The sequence below is a fragment of the Nerophis lumbriciformis genome, linkage group LG16 (assembly GCF_033978685.3).
Source record: "Nerophis lumbriciformis linkage group LG16, RoL_Nlum_v2.1, whole genome shotgun sequence".
Classification (NCBI taxonomy): domain Eukaryota; kingdom Metazoa; phylum Chordata; class Actinopteri; order Syngnathiformes; family Syngnathidae; genus Nerophis; species Nerophis lumbriciformis.
The window spans coordinates 45,184,050-45,199,598 of NC_084563.2; the positions used below are offsets into that span (position 1 = coordinate 45,184,050).

Here is a 15,549-nt window from a genome sequence, read left to right on the forward strand (position 1 = left end):
TTGCAGCACTAACTCTTCCGGCACGCAACAATATACACCCCCCGCTAACCCTCCCCCCCTACCACCACCACCACCTCAACCCCCCCCCCCCCCCCCCCCCCCCCGACCCCGCCCACCTCAAATTCCAAGCTGCTGTTTTGAGGCATGTTAAAAAAATAAATGCACTTTGTGACTTCAATAATAAATATGGCAGTGCCATGTTGGCATTTTTTTTCCATAACTTGAGTTGATTTATTTTGGAAAACCTTGTTAACAAAATTAGGCATAATAATGTGTTAATTCCACGACTGTATATATCGGTATCGGTTGATATCGGAATCGGTAATTAAGAGTTGGACAATATCAGAATATTGGACATCGGCAAAAAAGCCATTATCGGACATCTCTAGATAAAAACAACTGAAATATTCTTGATTGCTAAAACAAAGTAGATGCGGGAAATATCGCTCAAAGGAAGACATGAAACTGCTACAGGAAAATACCAAAAATAGAGAAAAAGCCACCAAAATAGGAGCGCAAGACAAGAACTAAAACACTACACACAGAAAAACAGCAAAAAAACTCAAAATAAGTCAGGGCGTGATGTGACAGGTGGTGACAGTACACCTACTTTGAGACAAGAGCTATAGTGATGCATGGTTAGTTATGCTTTAAAGTCATATCCAACAATTGCGACAACAACTTTTTACTGTCAAATGAGTTTCGTTTTTTAATGATTTCTGCTGGTGGTGTGCCTCCGCATTTTTTCAACGCAAAAAATGTGCCTTGGCTCAAAAAAGGTTGAAAATCACTGCTCTATTCAAGTAAGACACTGGTTTCTTTCAGATTCAGTCATATTTGTTGACAATCACTGCACCTCTCTACATATTGCCACCCAATGTATTTTTAATGTGCCCAAGTTCTCCGAGCAAATCCTGCTCCTCCTGTCGATCGTTCATAATCCTCACCCGAAATTGGAGAGTAATTTAACCAAGCTAAAGTCTGTTTGTAGAGTATTTAAATTCCTGGAATTGTTACAGGAAGAATGTGTGCATTACTCACTGGCAAAAACACTAACTTAAAGGGGAACATTATCACCAGACCTATGTAAGCGTCAATATATACCTTGATGTTGCAGAAAAAAGACCATATATTTTTTTAACCGATTTCCGAACTCTAAATGGGTGAATTTTGGCGAATTAAACGCCTTTCTAATATTCGCTCTCGGAGCGATGACGTCACAATGTGGCGTCACATCAGGAAGCAATCCGCCATTTTCTCAAACACCGAGTCAAATCAGTTCTGTTATTTTCCGTTTTTTCGACTGTTTTCCGTACCTTGGAGACATCATGCCTCGTCGGTGTGTTGTCGGAGGGTGTAATAGAGATGCGCGGATAGGCAATTATTTCATCCGCAACCGCATCACAAAAGTCGTCAACCATCCGCCATCCACCCGACCTAACATTTATCAAAACCGCACCCGCCCGTTGTTATATATCTAATATAGACGATGCAAGGCATTAGTGAGGTTAGAAAGCTTTTGCCTGTTAAAGAAAGGAGACTGATCCAATGCAGCAGAGACATTCGCGTGCCACACTGTCACGGCCCAGACGCACACCAGTGCGCAATCATCTGGGAGCCGCGCTGAGCGCACTTCTCGCGGATCACCTCAGCTACGGCTCCCGGTGGGGCCCTCTCGGGGGAAGGGGCCTCAATCCCTTCTCCGCTCCGTAAAAGTGTCCATCTCTTTTTTTCTTCTTCTTCTGTTGTGGCATATGCTGCAGGTGCCTGCTCGTTTTTCGTATGTGGGTAACAACATTTAACTATGTATATATATTTCCGAATTGGTTTAACTGCCACCCGCCTGAATCTATTTAAAATCTAATTTTTTTTTTATTTCAACCGCCCGACCCGGGCGGTTGTGTCCGCAAACCGCGCATCTCTAGGGTGTAACAACACGAACAGGGACGGATTCAAGTTGCACCAGTGGCCCAAAGATGCGAAAGTGGCAAGAAATTGGACGTTTGTTCCGCACACTTTACCGACGAAAGCTATGCTACGACAGAGATGGCAAGAATGTGTGGATATCCTGCGACACTCAAAGCAGATGCATTTCCAACGATAAAGTCAAAGAAATCTGCCGCCAGACCCCCATTGAATCTGCCGGAGTGTGTGAGCAATTCAGGGACAAAGGACCTCGCTAGCACGGCAAGCAGTTTGTTCCCGCAGACGAGCGAGCTAAACCCCCTGGATGTCTTGGCTCACACCGTCCCTTATGCCACCGAAGATGATCAAGAGAAGAATATCGACCCTAGCTTCCCTAGCCTGCTGACATCAACTCCAAAACTGGACAGATCAGCTTTCAGGAAAAGAGCGCGGATGAGGGTATGTCTACAGAATATATTAGTTGATGAAAACTGGGCTGTCTGCACTCTCAAAGTGCATGTTGTTGCCAAATGTATTTCATATGCTGTAAACCTAGTTCATAGTTGTTAGTTTCCTTTAATGCCAAACAAACACATACCAATCGTTGGTTAGAAGGCGATCGCCGAATTCGTCCTCGCTTTCTCCCGTGTCGCTGGCTGTCGTGTCGTTTTTGTCGGTTTCACTTGCATACGGTTCAAACTGATATGGCTCAATAGCTTCAGTTTCTTCTTCAATTTCGTTTTCGCTACCTGCCTCCACACTACAACCATCCGTTTCAATACATGCGTAATCTGTTGAATCGCTTAAGCCGCTGAAATCCGAGTCTGAATCCGAGCTAATGTCGCTATAGCTTGCTGTTCTTTCCGCCATGTTTGTTTGTATTGGCATCACTGTGTGACGTCACAGGAAAATGGACGGGTGTATATAACGATGGTTAAAATCAGGCACTTTGAAGCTTTTTTTAGGGATATTGCGTGATGGGTAAAATTTGGAAAAAAACTTCGAAAAATATAATAAGCCACTTGGAACTGATTTTTAATGGTTTTAACCATGCTGAAATTGTGATAATGTTCCCCTTTAACATAGCTTTGTTAGCATGCGATCTGAAATGGGTCTAAATCAGGGGTATCAAACGTAGGGCCGGATCGCAGGCCGGATCAGGCCCACGAACAGGTTTTATCGGGCCTGTGGGATGAGTTTGCTAAGTATAAAAATAAGCTGAAATTTTTGAATGAAAGAAACTGCTGTTCTAAATGTGTCCACTAGATGTCGCAATAGCAATTCTTTGTATCATTGTAGATTGATTGATTGATTGATTGATTGATTGAAACTTTTATTAGTACCGTATTTTTCGGAATATAAGTCGCACCGGAGTATAAGTCGCACCGGCCAAAAATGCATAACAAAGAAGGAAAAAAAACATATATAAGTCGCACTGGAGTATAAATCGCATTTTTGGGGGAAATGTATTTGATAAAAGCCAACACCAAGAATAGACATTTGAAAGGCAATTTAAAATAAATCAAGAATAGTGAACAACAGGCTGAATAAGTGTACGTTATATGAGGCATAAATAACCAACTGGTATGTTAACGTAACATATTATGGTAAGAGTCATTCAAATAACTATAACATATAGAACATGCTATACGTTTACCAAACAATCTGTCACTCCTAATCGCTAAATCCCATGAAATCTTATACGTCTAGTCTCTTACGTGAATGAGATAAATAATATTATTTGATATTTTACGCTAATGTGTTAATAATTTCACACATAAGTCGCTCCTGAGTATAAGTCGCACCCCCGGCCAAACTATGAAAAAAACTGCGACTTATAGTCCGAAACATACGGTAGATTGCACAGTACAGTACATATTACGCACAATTGACCACTAATTGGTAACACCCGAATAAGTTTTTCAACTTGTTTAAGTCGGGGTCCACGTTAATCAATTCATGGTAACCACAAGTCATGCATTGGCCAGGAATCGAACTCAGGTCAACTGCTTGGAAGGCAGCTATGCTACATATGTAAAAAAAATAATAATAATACACCACATGTTAGTGCACCAGTCGAGGAAAATTAGCAAATTACATAAATAACATCCTGAAATTTGATTTTTTTTATCTTGATAGATTGAAAATGAACAAAAATGTGTTGACTGATGAACATTATCACATCATTTATTCAGAAAGTATAAATACCGACAAATGAAGATAGCATACTAATAACTGCAACATGTAAGTGTAAAGAAACCCAACAAAAACAACATTATGATTTGTACATTTTCAGATTGTGCTTGTTCTATTCTTAAACAAAGAAAACAATCTGAAGATGTCTTTATTTTTAAGTTATCGTGCCGTGATTTTACCAGTCCGGCCCACTTGGGAGTAGATTTTTCTCCATCTAAAATGAGTTTGACACCCCCGGTCTAAATGAATATGTTTGTTGTTCAAAAATGCACATTATTATGTTTCTAAAGACTAGAAAGGGCCTTGCAATAGGCCTTAAAATGATTTATTCTCACAATAATACTATCTTTGCACAGGAAACCTCTCACTTTAAATGCAGATGTTCCAGCACATACAGTTATATCATGTTCTGTATGTACAGTAAAAAGAGTGATTTCAAAAATAACAGCTGACGTGTTTGAAAATAAAATAACAATGAATAAACCAACCATTCAGGACTTTATACTGCTCAGTTTGCCACACACTGATCTAATCTAATGTGCCCAAGCCAGATACCTGCCATCTTTTCTTGGATGCTAGTTCATTAATGTCGTGGCTCAGGCTTTGAGCTGAGGCAACCTTCATTATCGAACGAAGGTGTTCATCAGTCATTATATCTCGTAGTCCACCCGGACCACAGTCTTGGGGGCGTGCCTTAAAGACACTGCCTTTAACGTCCGCTATGAGCTGTCGTCACGTCCGCTTTTCATCCATTCTAACAAGATATGTGCGGCTTCTGTATGAACACACACGGGAATGCAAACGCATACTTGTTCAAGAGCGATACAGGTCACACTGAGGGTGCCCGTACAAACAACTTTAACAATGTTAGAAATATACCCCACACTGTGAATCCACACCAAACAAGAATGACAAACACATTTCGGGAGAACATCCGCACCGTAACACCCCCCCTCCCCCAACCCCCCACCTTGTAGCTCCCGGAAGAGTTAGTGCTGGAAAAGGTTCTGGGTATTTGTTCTGTTGTGTTTGTGTTGTGTTACGGTGCGGATGTTCTCCCGAAATGTGTTTGTCATTCTTGTTTGGTGTGGGTTCACAGTGTGACGTATATTTCTATCCATCCATCCATCCATCCATCCATCTTCTTCCGCTTATCCAAGGTCGGGTCGCGGGGGCAGCAGCCTAAGCAGGGAAGCCCAGACTTCCCTCTCCCCAGCCACTTCGTCCAGCTCTTCCTGTGGGACCCCGAGGCGTTCCCAGGCCAGCCGGGAGACATAGTCTTCCCAACGTGTCCTGGGTCTTCCCCACGGCCTCCTACCGGTCGGACGTGCCCTAAACACCTCCCTAGGGAGGCGTTCGGGTGGCATCCTGACCAGATGCCCGAACCACCTCATCTGGCTCCTCTCCATGTGGAGGAGCAGCGGCTTTACTTTGAGCTTCTCCCGGATGGCAGAGCTTCTCACCCTATCTCTAAGGGAGAGCCCCGCCACCCGGCGGAGGAAACTCATTTCGGCCGCTTGTACCCGCGATCTTGTCCTTTCGGTCATAACCCAAAGCTCATGACCATAGGTGAGGATGGGAACGTAGATCGACCGGTAAATTGAGAGCTTTGCCTTCCGGCTCAGCTCCTTCTTCACCACAACGGATCGATACAGCGTCCGCATTACTGAAGATGCCGCACCGATCCGCCTGTCGATCTCACGATCCACTCTTCCCTCACTCGTGAACAAGACTCCGAGGTACTTGAACTCCTCCACTTGGGGCAAGATCTCCTCCCCAACCCGGAGATGGCATTCCACCCTTTTACGGGCGAGAACCATGGACTCGGACTTGGAGGTGCTGATTCTCGTAGTTCTCGTATATTTCTAACAAAACTTAAAGTTGTTTATACGGCAACCCTCAGTGTAAATTGTATCGCTGTTGATCAAGTATGCGTTGCATTCACTTGTGTGTGCGTGCAGAAGCGGCACATATTATGTGACTGGGCCAGCACACATTGGACTGGATGAAAAGCGGATGTGAAGCGGATGTGACGATTTTCGGGACGGGCACTGAAATCTGGTACTCTCCCGGGAGGGTTGGCAAGTATGAGAATTAGCGGTGAATGCGGTGTTACCGCGGCACTGCCGCTGAATACAATCGGCGGGCCAGCTCTAGTGTTAATTTGATATCGCCTCAAGGGCCAAGTGAAATTACACGGCAGAGTTTGACACCCATGGCGTGGACAATGAAACCCATAATGACTATTTAATAATAACACAAAGTCCATATGCTACTACTATGAATGTTCCGGCTGATGGCAACACTAAAGTATTTCGTAGTGACTTTATTCTGCACAGCCTCTTCCTGGATCCTATTTAGATTCCAAAGGATCATTTCAGCACAGGTCTAATGCAGAGCGCCTAAGATGAAGATTGTTTTATTTAAAAAATACTTACCAAAGTATGGTTCCTTGGTTTATCCACGTTGCCTGCAGCCGGTGGAGTTTGAACCACACATTTTTCACCAGGTAACTCCTTTGGATGTGTCGACTCTACGTTTACTTCGTGTTCATCAGACACCTCCTGATTGTCCTTTCTGGGTCTGGCACTGTGTTTTTTCTCAGTCACCTCTGAGTCCAAAACACTGGGGCAGTCTGAAGGAATTCTACGGATGGTCCCACTCTGCCTTTTTGACTTTGTGGAATCCCTGGGCGCTGTCTTGTGGCTGCTTTTGACATTAGTACGCGGTCCTTGGATGGGTTTCAACCCCGCAGCCACTCTGACAGTACCAGCGGATCTTTTATCTCCATTACAAACTTCCACTTCATCCTTCCTGGAAACAGTTTTTCTTCCGAATGTTGAAACAGATTTACTCTGCAACGAAATAGACAAGTTCAGCACAAGACATGGCAAAATAAACAAACATTAGATGAATAATAAAAAGTACACTACCTGGGAGTGGGTGGGCTGTGAGACAATTTTAGCCTTGATGTTTTTAAAGTCCAGTTTCGGAAGCCTCTTTTCCTCATGATTTGAAATTCCCAAAGTCGTTGTCTTGAGGTTTGGACTGCTTTCAGCTAATTTTGATAACGGGGCAAAGTCATTGGCGTCTTGGTCAAGACTTATTCCAGAGGGAATAAGACATGATTTGCAGTTGGTGCCACTGTCCTCAGATTGTATGTGAAATGTATCCTGTTTGTCTGGTAACAACATCCCAGATACCGGGGTATGATCTACGCTCATAGCTTCAGTGGGTGGCGTCTGTGCCAAGTCCCCTCTGCTAAAGAGGCTTGGATTGGATGTGTTTGTGAGAGTTGCGATGGTTCTCTGTACACCAGTTTCAGAGTTCAATGACAAAAACAAGGCTTCGTCTTCGCCGTCGTCGTCGTCGTCATAATCTGCAAGAATTTCTGTTGCCTCCGAGTCTGGAGTCGATGAGCCAAGTCTGTTGTTATGATTACGACCGACTATACTGGATGTCAAAGCCAGGGACAGTGCAAAGCTGCCGTAGTCCTTCCAGGTTTCTTGGTGTTCATGAGCGCTGGCATCAAGGTAAACAGATATAGAGTTGTCGTTAGAGTCCGACAGATCAGTTGCCGTTTGCATTTTTTCAAATGAAATATCATTTTCGGCAAATTGGCTTCTGTTCAATGAATGTTGGATTGCATCGTCCACAATTCCGTCCGTTTTGGTCATTAGAGTCGTTGCCAGGGTGACTTGGAGCGAGTCGTTGTTGTGTGGGCTGACAGCACAGCCACTGTTGATGCTGCTGCGACTGTGCACCGACTCTGGAGACTCTCCCAGACAGGAGGAAGAGGACGAAGAAGAGGAAAAAACCGGAAAAGCATTTCCATTGTAGTCTCCTGTACCTTGAAGAGGGAGTCTCATACTCGTCTTTCTCTTCTTCACATCAGTGACTCTCTCACCTGGCTTGGAAACACTCATCTTAGCGTCAATAGGATCAATAGCGTCACCTATGTCAGCACCATAATAAGCGTCCTTGAGATTTTCAGTGTCTTTATAAGTTTAACGTTGCTCCTGAACCTCTTTATAGGCTCTGAAAGGGTATTTGATCAAAAGCCCAATCCATGATTCGATAGTCCGCCGCTAACCCTTCATCTTTGGGGTGAAAACAGCTATGCACACAGTTGTAGTCCCTTCACTTCGATTCACAGGGTTGCAGCATACCCAACATGGAGGAGTGTCATTGTTTTCTGTCAGGAAAGAACTGTGCAAAACTGAACAATACTTTACTAAAGTATTGACTTTGTTCTCATACAATCTGAAAAAAAGAGCAGAAGAAAGGAAATACGTGTTAACATGGGAACAATTAAAATACAACTCAAAATGACCAAAACAGAGGGTGTCCCAACATTACACTTTATGCACACACACACACAGGCAAGCAAGTACACACACACACACACACTCCCACACAAACACACCAGGGCATTTCTTTTAAAAGAGAACATTATCACCAGACCTATGTAAGCGTCAATATATACCTTGATGTTGCAGAAAAAAGACCATATATTTTTTTAATCGATTTCCGAACTCTAAATGGGTGAAGTTTGGCGAATTAAACGCCTTTCTGTCATTCGCTCTCGGAGCGATGACGTCGTGACGTCACATCAGGAAGCAATCCGCCATTTTCTCACTTTCGTCGGTGTGTTGTCGGAGGGTGTAACAACACGAACAGGGACGGATTCAAGTTGCACCAGTGGCCCAAAGATGCGAAAGTGGCAAGAAATTGGACGAAATTTGTTCAAAATACGAGGGTGTGGAAAAGCCGACGAAATGGTCAGTCGTTTGTTCCGCACACTTTACCGACGAAAGCTATGCTACGACAGAGATGGCAAGAATGTGTGGATATCCTGCGACACTCAAAGCAGATGCATTTCCAACCATAAAGTCAAAGAAATCTGCCGCCAGACCCCCATTGAATCTGCCGGAGTGTGTGAGCAATTCAGGGACAAAGGACCTCGCTAGCACGGCAAGCAATGGCGGCAGTTTGTTCCCGCAGACGAGCGAGCTAAACCCCCCGGATGTCTTGGCTCACACCGTCCCTTATGCCACCGAAGATGATCAAGAGAAGAATATCGACCCTAGCTTCCCTGGCCTGCTGACATCAACTCCAAAACTGGACAGATCAGCTTTCAGGAAAAGAGCACGGATGAGGGTATGTCTACAGAATATATTAATTGATGAAAATTGGGCTGTCTGCACTCTCAAAGTGCATGTTGTTGCCAAATGTATTTCATATGCTGTAAACCTAGTTCATAGTTGTTAGTTTCCTTTAATGCCAAACAAACACATACCAATCGTTGGTTAGAAGGCAATCGCCGAATTCGTCCTCGCTTTCTCCCGTGTCGCTGGCTGTCGTGTCATTTTCGCCGGTTTCGCTTGCATACGGTTCAAACCGATATGGCTCAATAGCTTCAGTTTCTTCTTCAATTTCGTTTTCGCTACCTGCCTCCACACTACAACCATCCGTTTCAATACATGCGTAATCTGTTGAATCGCTGAAGCCGCTGAAATCCGAGTCTGAATCCGAGCTAATGTCGGTATACCTTGCTATTCTAGTTTGTGTTGGCATCACTGTGTGACGTCACAGGAAAATGGACGGGTGTATATAACGATGGTTAAAATCAGGCACTTTGAAGCTTTTTTTAGGGATATTGCGTGATGGGTAAAATTTTGAAAAAAAACTTCGAAAAATAAAATAAGCCACTGGGAACTGATTTTTAATGGTTTTAACCATTCTGAAATTGTGATAATGTTCCCCTTTAAGGTTTTAGAATGGCCTTTCCAAAGTCCATGGACAATGCTGAAGAAACAAGTCCAGAAAAGTCAGAAAACCAACAAATTTAGCTGAACTGCACCAATGTGGTCAAGAGGAGTGGTCAAAAACTCAACCAGAAGCTTGTGGATGGCTACCAAAAGCGCCTTATTGCAGTGAAACTTGCCAAGGGACATGTAAGCAAATATTAACATTGCTGTATGTATACTTTTGCTCACATTTTCAGTAGACCCATAATAAATTCATAAAAGAACCAAACTTCATGAATGTTCTTTGTGACCAACAAGTATGTGCTCCAATCACTCTATCACATACTCAAGTGTATGTAAACTTTTGACCACGACTGTGTCTCTCCAATATAGCTCCAATTTTGGGGACTTATGCCGATCCCAAATACACATAAGCGGGTACCAATAGGTAAGAAAAGCTGTTGTTGCATAACAAGGCCCCTTTAAAAGAAAATACTTTGTACTCCATAAACCCAGAATATGAATATTTTTAACATGACGCCATTTAAAAATCTATCAATAATATACTCCTGAAATTAAGAACTCGATTTGTGTATTGTTATTCCTTCATACTTGACACAACCCTGTTATTTCATGTATAATAGTTTTGTATAATGTAAAATACCACTTTTTTTTTTACCAGCGAGCAGTGTACTGCAGGCTCCCCTTAATAGATACCTTGGCAGTCTTCACCACTGCGTCACACTACAGCAGCACAGTGCTTGTATCGCTGCCCAACACTTCTCTGCAATCAAACACACACCCAGGCAGGACTGTAGGAGGCAGCAGTCCAAGCAACCAAGTTGTGCATATTAATAAGTGAGGTTGCAACAAAGTATTTGCCCTTACTGAAACAGGTTGAGAGCAGATCCGTCCATACATGGTCAGAAATGCTCACACAGTCTGAGCTGTACAGTGGCTCTACGGATCTATTAATACTTTATCGACATGTCGATACCAATTTTGAGAAACAGTTCTTGTGTTTGTGTTGTTTCACCTTGACGGTTCCATTCTTGAAGCAAAACATGGTATTGATCCATTTTAACATTGCTATAGATCAGTGGTTCTTAACCTGGGTTTCTATCGAACCCTAAGTGTTCGGTGGGTCGGCCTCAGGGGTTCGGCAGAGCCTACGCCGCTGAGGTCAAGACACACCCGACTCATCGTGTAAACAAAAACTATTTCCCCCAAACAATGTTCCTTTGCGTCGGATGAAAAGAGCACAGCTCCCTTCCCCCATTCTCAGCACATTCTACCGAGGCACTATAGAGAGCCTACTGACCAACTGCATCTCTGTCTGGACTGGAGCCTGCAGTGCCTCAGACTGGAAGTCTCTCCAGAGAGTGGTGAGGACGGCGGAAAAGATCATCAGGACTCCTCTCCCTCCTATCCAGGAAATCGCAAAAAGCCGCTGCCTGACCAGGGCTCAGAAAATCTGTAGAGACTCCTCCCACCCCCACCAAGGACTGTTTTCACTGCTGGACTCTAGAAAGAGGTTCCGCAGCCTCCGTAGCAGAACTTCCAGGTTCTGTAACAGCTTGTTCCCTCAGGCCGTAAGACTCTTGAACGCATCATAAACGGATTAACTGGCTGGAATATAAAGACAATATAACATACATCCATAAACGTGGATGCATATGCAAAAGTGCAATATATTTATCTGTACAGTAATCTATTTACAAACCCCGTTTCCATATAAGTATTTTTTTTTTTGCAAATAATAATTAACTTAGAATTTCATGGCTGCAACACAAGCCAAAGTATGTGGGAAAAGGCATGTTCACCACTGTGTTACATGGCCTTTCCTTTTAACAACACTCAGTAAACGTTTGGGAACTGAGGAGACACATTTTTTAAGCGTCTCAGGTGGAATTCTTTCCCATTCTTGCTTGATGTACAGCTTAAGTTGTTTAACGGTCTCCGTTGTGGTATTTTAGACTTCATAATGCGCCACACATTTTCAATGGGAGACAGGTCAGGACTACAGGCAGGCCAGTCTAGTACCCGCACTCTTTTACTATGAAGCCACGTTGATGTAACACGTGGCTTGGCATTGTCTTGCTGAAATAAGCAGGGGCGTCCATGGTAACGTTGCTTGGATGGCAACATATGTTGCTCCAAAACCTGTATGTACCTTTCAGTATTAATGGCGCTTCACAGATGTGTAAGTTACCCATGTCTTGGGCACTAATACACCCCCATACCATCACAGATGCTGGCTTTTCAACTTTGCGCCTATAACAATCCGGATGGTTCTTTTCCTCTTTGGTCCTAAGGACACGACGTCCATAGTTTCCAAAAACAATTTGAAATGTGGACTCGTCAGACCACAGAACACTTTTCCACTTTGTATCAGTCCATCTTAGATGAGCTCAGGCCCAGCGAAGCCGACGGCGTTTCAGGGTGTTGTTGATCAACGGTTTTCGCCTTGCATAGGAGAGTTTTAACTTGCACTTACAGATGTAGCGACCAACTGTAGTTACTGACAGTGGGTTTCTAAAGTGTTTCTGAAGCCCATGTGGTGATATCCTTTACACACTGATGTCGCTTGTTGATGCAGTACAGCCTGAGGGATCGAAGGTCACGGGCTTAGCTGCTTACATGCAGTGATTTCTCCAGATTCTCTGAACCCTTTGATGATATTACGGACCGTAGATGGTGAAATCCCTAAATTCCTTGCAATAGCTGGTTGAGAAAGGTTTTTCTTAAACTGTTCAACAATTTGCTCACGCGTTTGTTGACAAAGTGGTGACCCTCGCCCCATCCTTGTTTGTGAATGACTGAGCATTTCATGGAATCTACTTTTATACCCAATCATGGCACCCACCTGTTCCCAATTTGCCTGTTCACCTGTGGGATGTTCCAAATAAGTGTTTGATGAGCATTCCTCAACTTTATCAGTATTTATTGCCACCTTTCCCAACTTCTTTGTCACGTGTTGCTGGCATCAAATTCTAAAGTTAATGATTATTTGCAAAAAACAAAAAAATGTATGAGTTTGAACATCAAATATGTTGTCTTTGTTGCATATTCAACTGAATATGGGTTGAAAAGGATTTGCAAATCATTGTATTCCGTTTATATTTACATTTAACACCATTTCCCAACTCATATGGAAACGGGGTTTGTATTTATATCTGCACCTTATTACTCTTTTATCCTGCAATACAACGACCTAATGCAACAAAACTTTGTTCTTATCTGTACTATTAAGTTCAAATTTGAATGACAACAAAAGGAAGTCTAATCTAACTAATTTTCCATCTGATTTGCAGGTGTGTAATTTGTTGTGAGTTCTTGCACTGTGTTGGTTTTGTTCTTTGTTCTTTGTTCTTTATATGCATCAAGTGTTCATTCAAGGCTAAGGCAAAATATCGAGATATATATCGTGTATCGTGACACGGCCTAAAAATGTTGAGATATTAATAAAAGGCCATATCGCCCAGCCCTAGTTGATATCTTTAAAAAAAAAAAGGTATTCAGTACCGTTGAATACGAACAACACATATTTACAAAACAACAATAACAAAATTCAAAAAGACCGTATAAAAACTTCACTTAGGTCTTATGTTGTGCCTCACAACATTGCAATGTTGTTCGTCAACTTAAAGTAGCAGCAAACTTCGACAATGCAAGCTGTGCATAGGCTGTGCGAGTCAGTACAAACTTGAAGACAAAGCGACTTCTTCTACAATTAACTGCAATTTACCTCCATGAGGGGCATTAGCGCCACCTGCTGTTCATTATTCAAAGTGACAACTCCAACTCTCTGAGCAAGTTAAAGGCCTACTGAAATGCGATTTTCTTATTTAAACGGGGATAGCAGGTCCATTCTAAGTGTTATACTTCATCATTTTGCGATAATGCCATATTTTTGCTGAAAGGATTTAGTAGAGAACATCGACGATAAAGTTCGCAACTTTTGGTCGCTGATAAAAAAGCCTTGCCTGTACCGGAAGTAGCAGACGATATGCGCGTGACGTCACAGGTTGTGGAGCTCCTCACATCTGCACATTGTATACAATCATGGCCACCAGCAGCGAGAGCGATTCGGACCGAGAAAGCGACGATTTCCCCATTAATTTGAGCGAGGATGAAAGATTTGTGGATGAGGAAAGTTAGAGTGAAGGACTAGAGCGATTCAGATGACTAAAACAGTAAATAAACACAAGACATATATACACTCTATTAGCCACAACACAACCAGGCTTGTATTTAATATGCCACAAATTAATCCCGCATAACAAACACCTCCCCCCTCCCGTCCATATAACCCGCCAATACAACTCAAACACCTGCACAACACACTCAATCCCACAGCCCAAAGTACCGTTCACCTCCCCAAAGTTCATACAGCACATATATTTCCCCAAAGTCCCCAAAGTTACGTACGTGACATGCACATAGCGGCACGCACGTACGGGCAAGCGATCAAATGTTTGGAAGCCGCAGCTGCATGCGTACTCACGGTACCATGTCTGCGTATCGTCAAAGTTCTCCTGGTAAGAGTCTCTGTTGTCCCAGTTCTCCACAGGCCAATGGTAAAGCTTGACTGTCATCTTTCAGGAATGTAAACAATGAAACACCGGCTGTGTTATCCGGCACAACAGTCAGGGGGTGCATTCTACGGCGGGGGTGCGTTATCCGGCACAACACCTGCCGCAATACACCGCTTCCCACCTACAGCTTTCTTCTTTGCTGTCTCCATTGTTCATTGAACAAATTGCAAAAGATTCACCAACACAGATGTCCAGAATACTGTGGAATTTTGCGATGAAAACAGACGACTTAATAGCTGGCCACCATGCTGTCCCAAAATGTCCTCTACAATCCGTGATGTCACGCTCAGACGTCATCATACCGAGACGTTTTCAGCAGGATAATTCGTGCGAAATTTAAAATTGCACTCTAGTAAGCTAACCCGACCGTATTGGCATGTGTTGCAATGTTAAGATTTCATCATTGATATATAAACTATCAGACTGCGTGGTCGGTAGTAGTGGCTTTCAGTAGGCCTTTAACTTGTATAATAGCATTTCTGTGAGATAGTGCCACCTTCATGGCCACAACACTTAGCCACTGATAGTAAACTCAAAATTTTGGTTAACATCTAGTATACTTACTTTGTTTTTTCTAGTAAGGTATACTATTTGCTTTTTGCACAAAAGACTGTCTCTGTAACGCTTGTTTTCTCTTTGTGTCATTGGGTTTCTTGAGTGCAGTTCACTTTTACGACACAGGAGGGAGCATTGAAGGCATCATTACATCAGCAAGCTCTGAAAGTTACGGTGAACTTCGATGTCAATTGTTTGATTGGCAGTGTGCGTCATTACAAAGTGAGTTACTTTATGGACACTTTAATATCATTTGTTGTGTGCTTAAAACTGTATTGCAACTCATTTTGTCAGTTTTATTGTAGTCTAATGGCTGTTTGACATCGAAGTTCACCGTAACTTTCAGAGCTTGCTGATGTAATGATGCGTTCAACGCCCCCTCCTGTGTCGTAAAAGTGAACTACACTCAAGCAAGCCAATGACACAAAGAGAAAACAAACGTTACAGAGACAGTCTTTTGTACACTTTTACAGTGTGGTCACAAACATGCAAACATATTCTGAGCCCAATCAGTAAAGACAGAGTCGCATGTCAGCATACAGTGT

At 43.0% G+C, this 15,549-nt stretch overlaps 1 protein-coding gene across 3 annotated transcripts in view; it reads right to left on the bottom strand.

The window, feature by feature from the left end:
• Positions 1-15,549, bottom strand: part of LOC133617290 (uncharacterized) — a 222,957-nt gene that overhangs the window by 174,231 nt on the left and 33,177 nt on the right. For all 3 annotated transcript variants that reach the window (XM_061977214.2, XM_061977215.2, XM_061977213.2), the window contains exons 2-3: positions 7,035-8,364; positions 6,540-6,956 (exon numbers count right to left, since the gene is read on the bottom strand). In XM_061977214.2, the coding sequence (XP_061833198.2) occupies positions 6,540-6,956; positions 7,035-8,027 (1,410 nt within the window). In that variant the 5' untranslated portion in view covers positions 8,028-8,364. The remainder of the gene's footprint in view (positions 1-6,539; positions 6,957-7,034; positions 8,365-15,549) is intronic.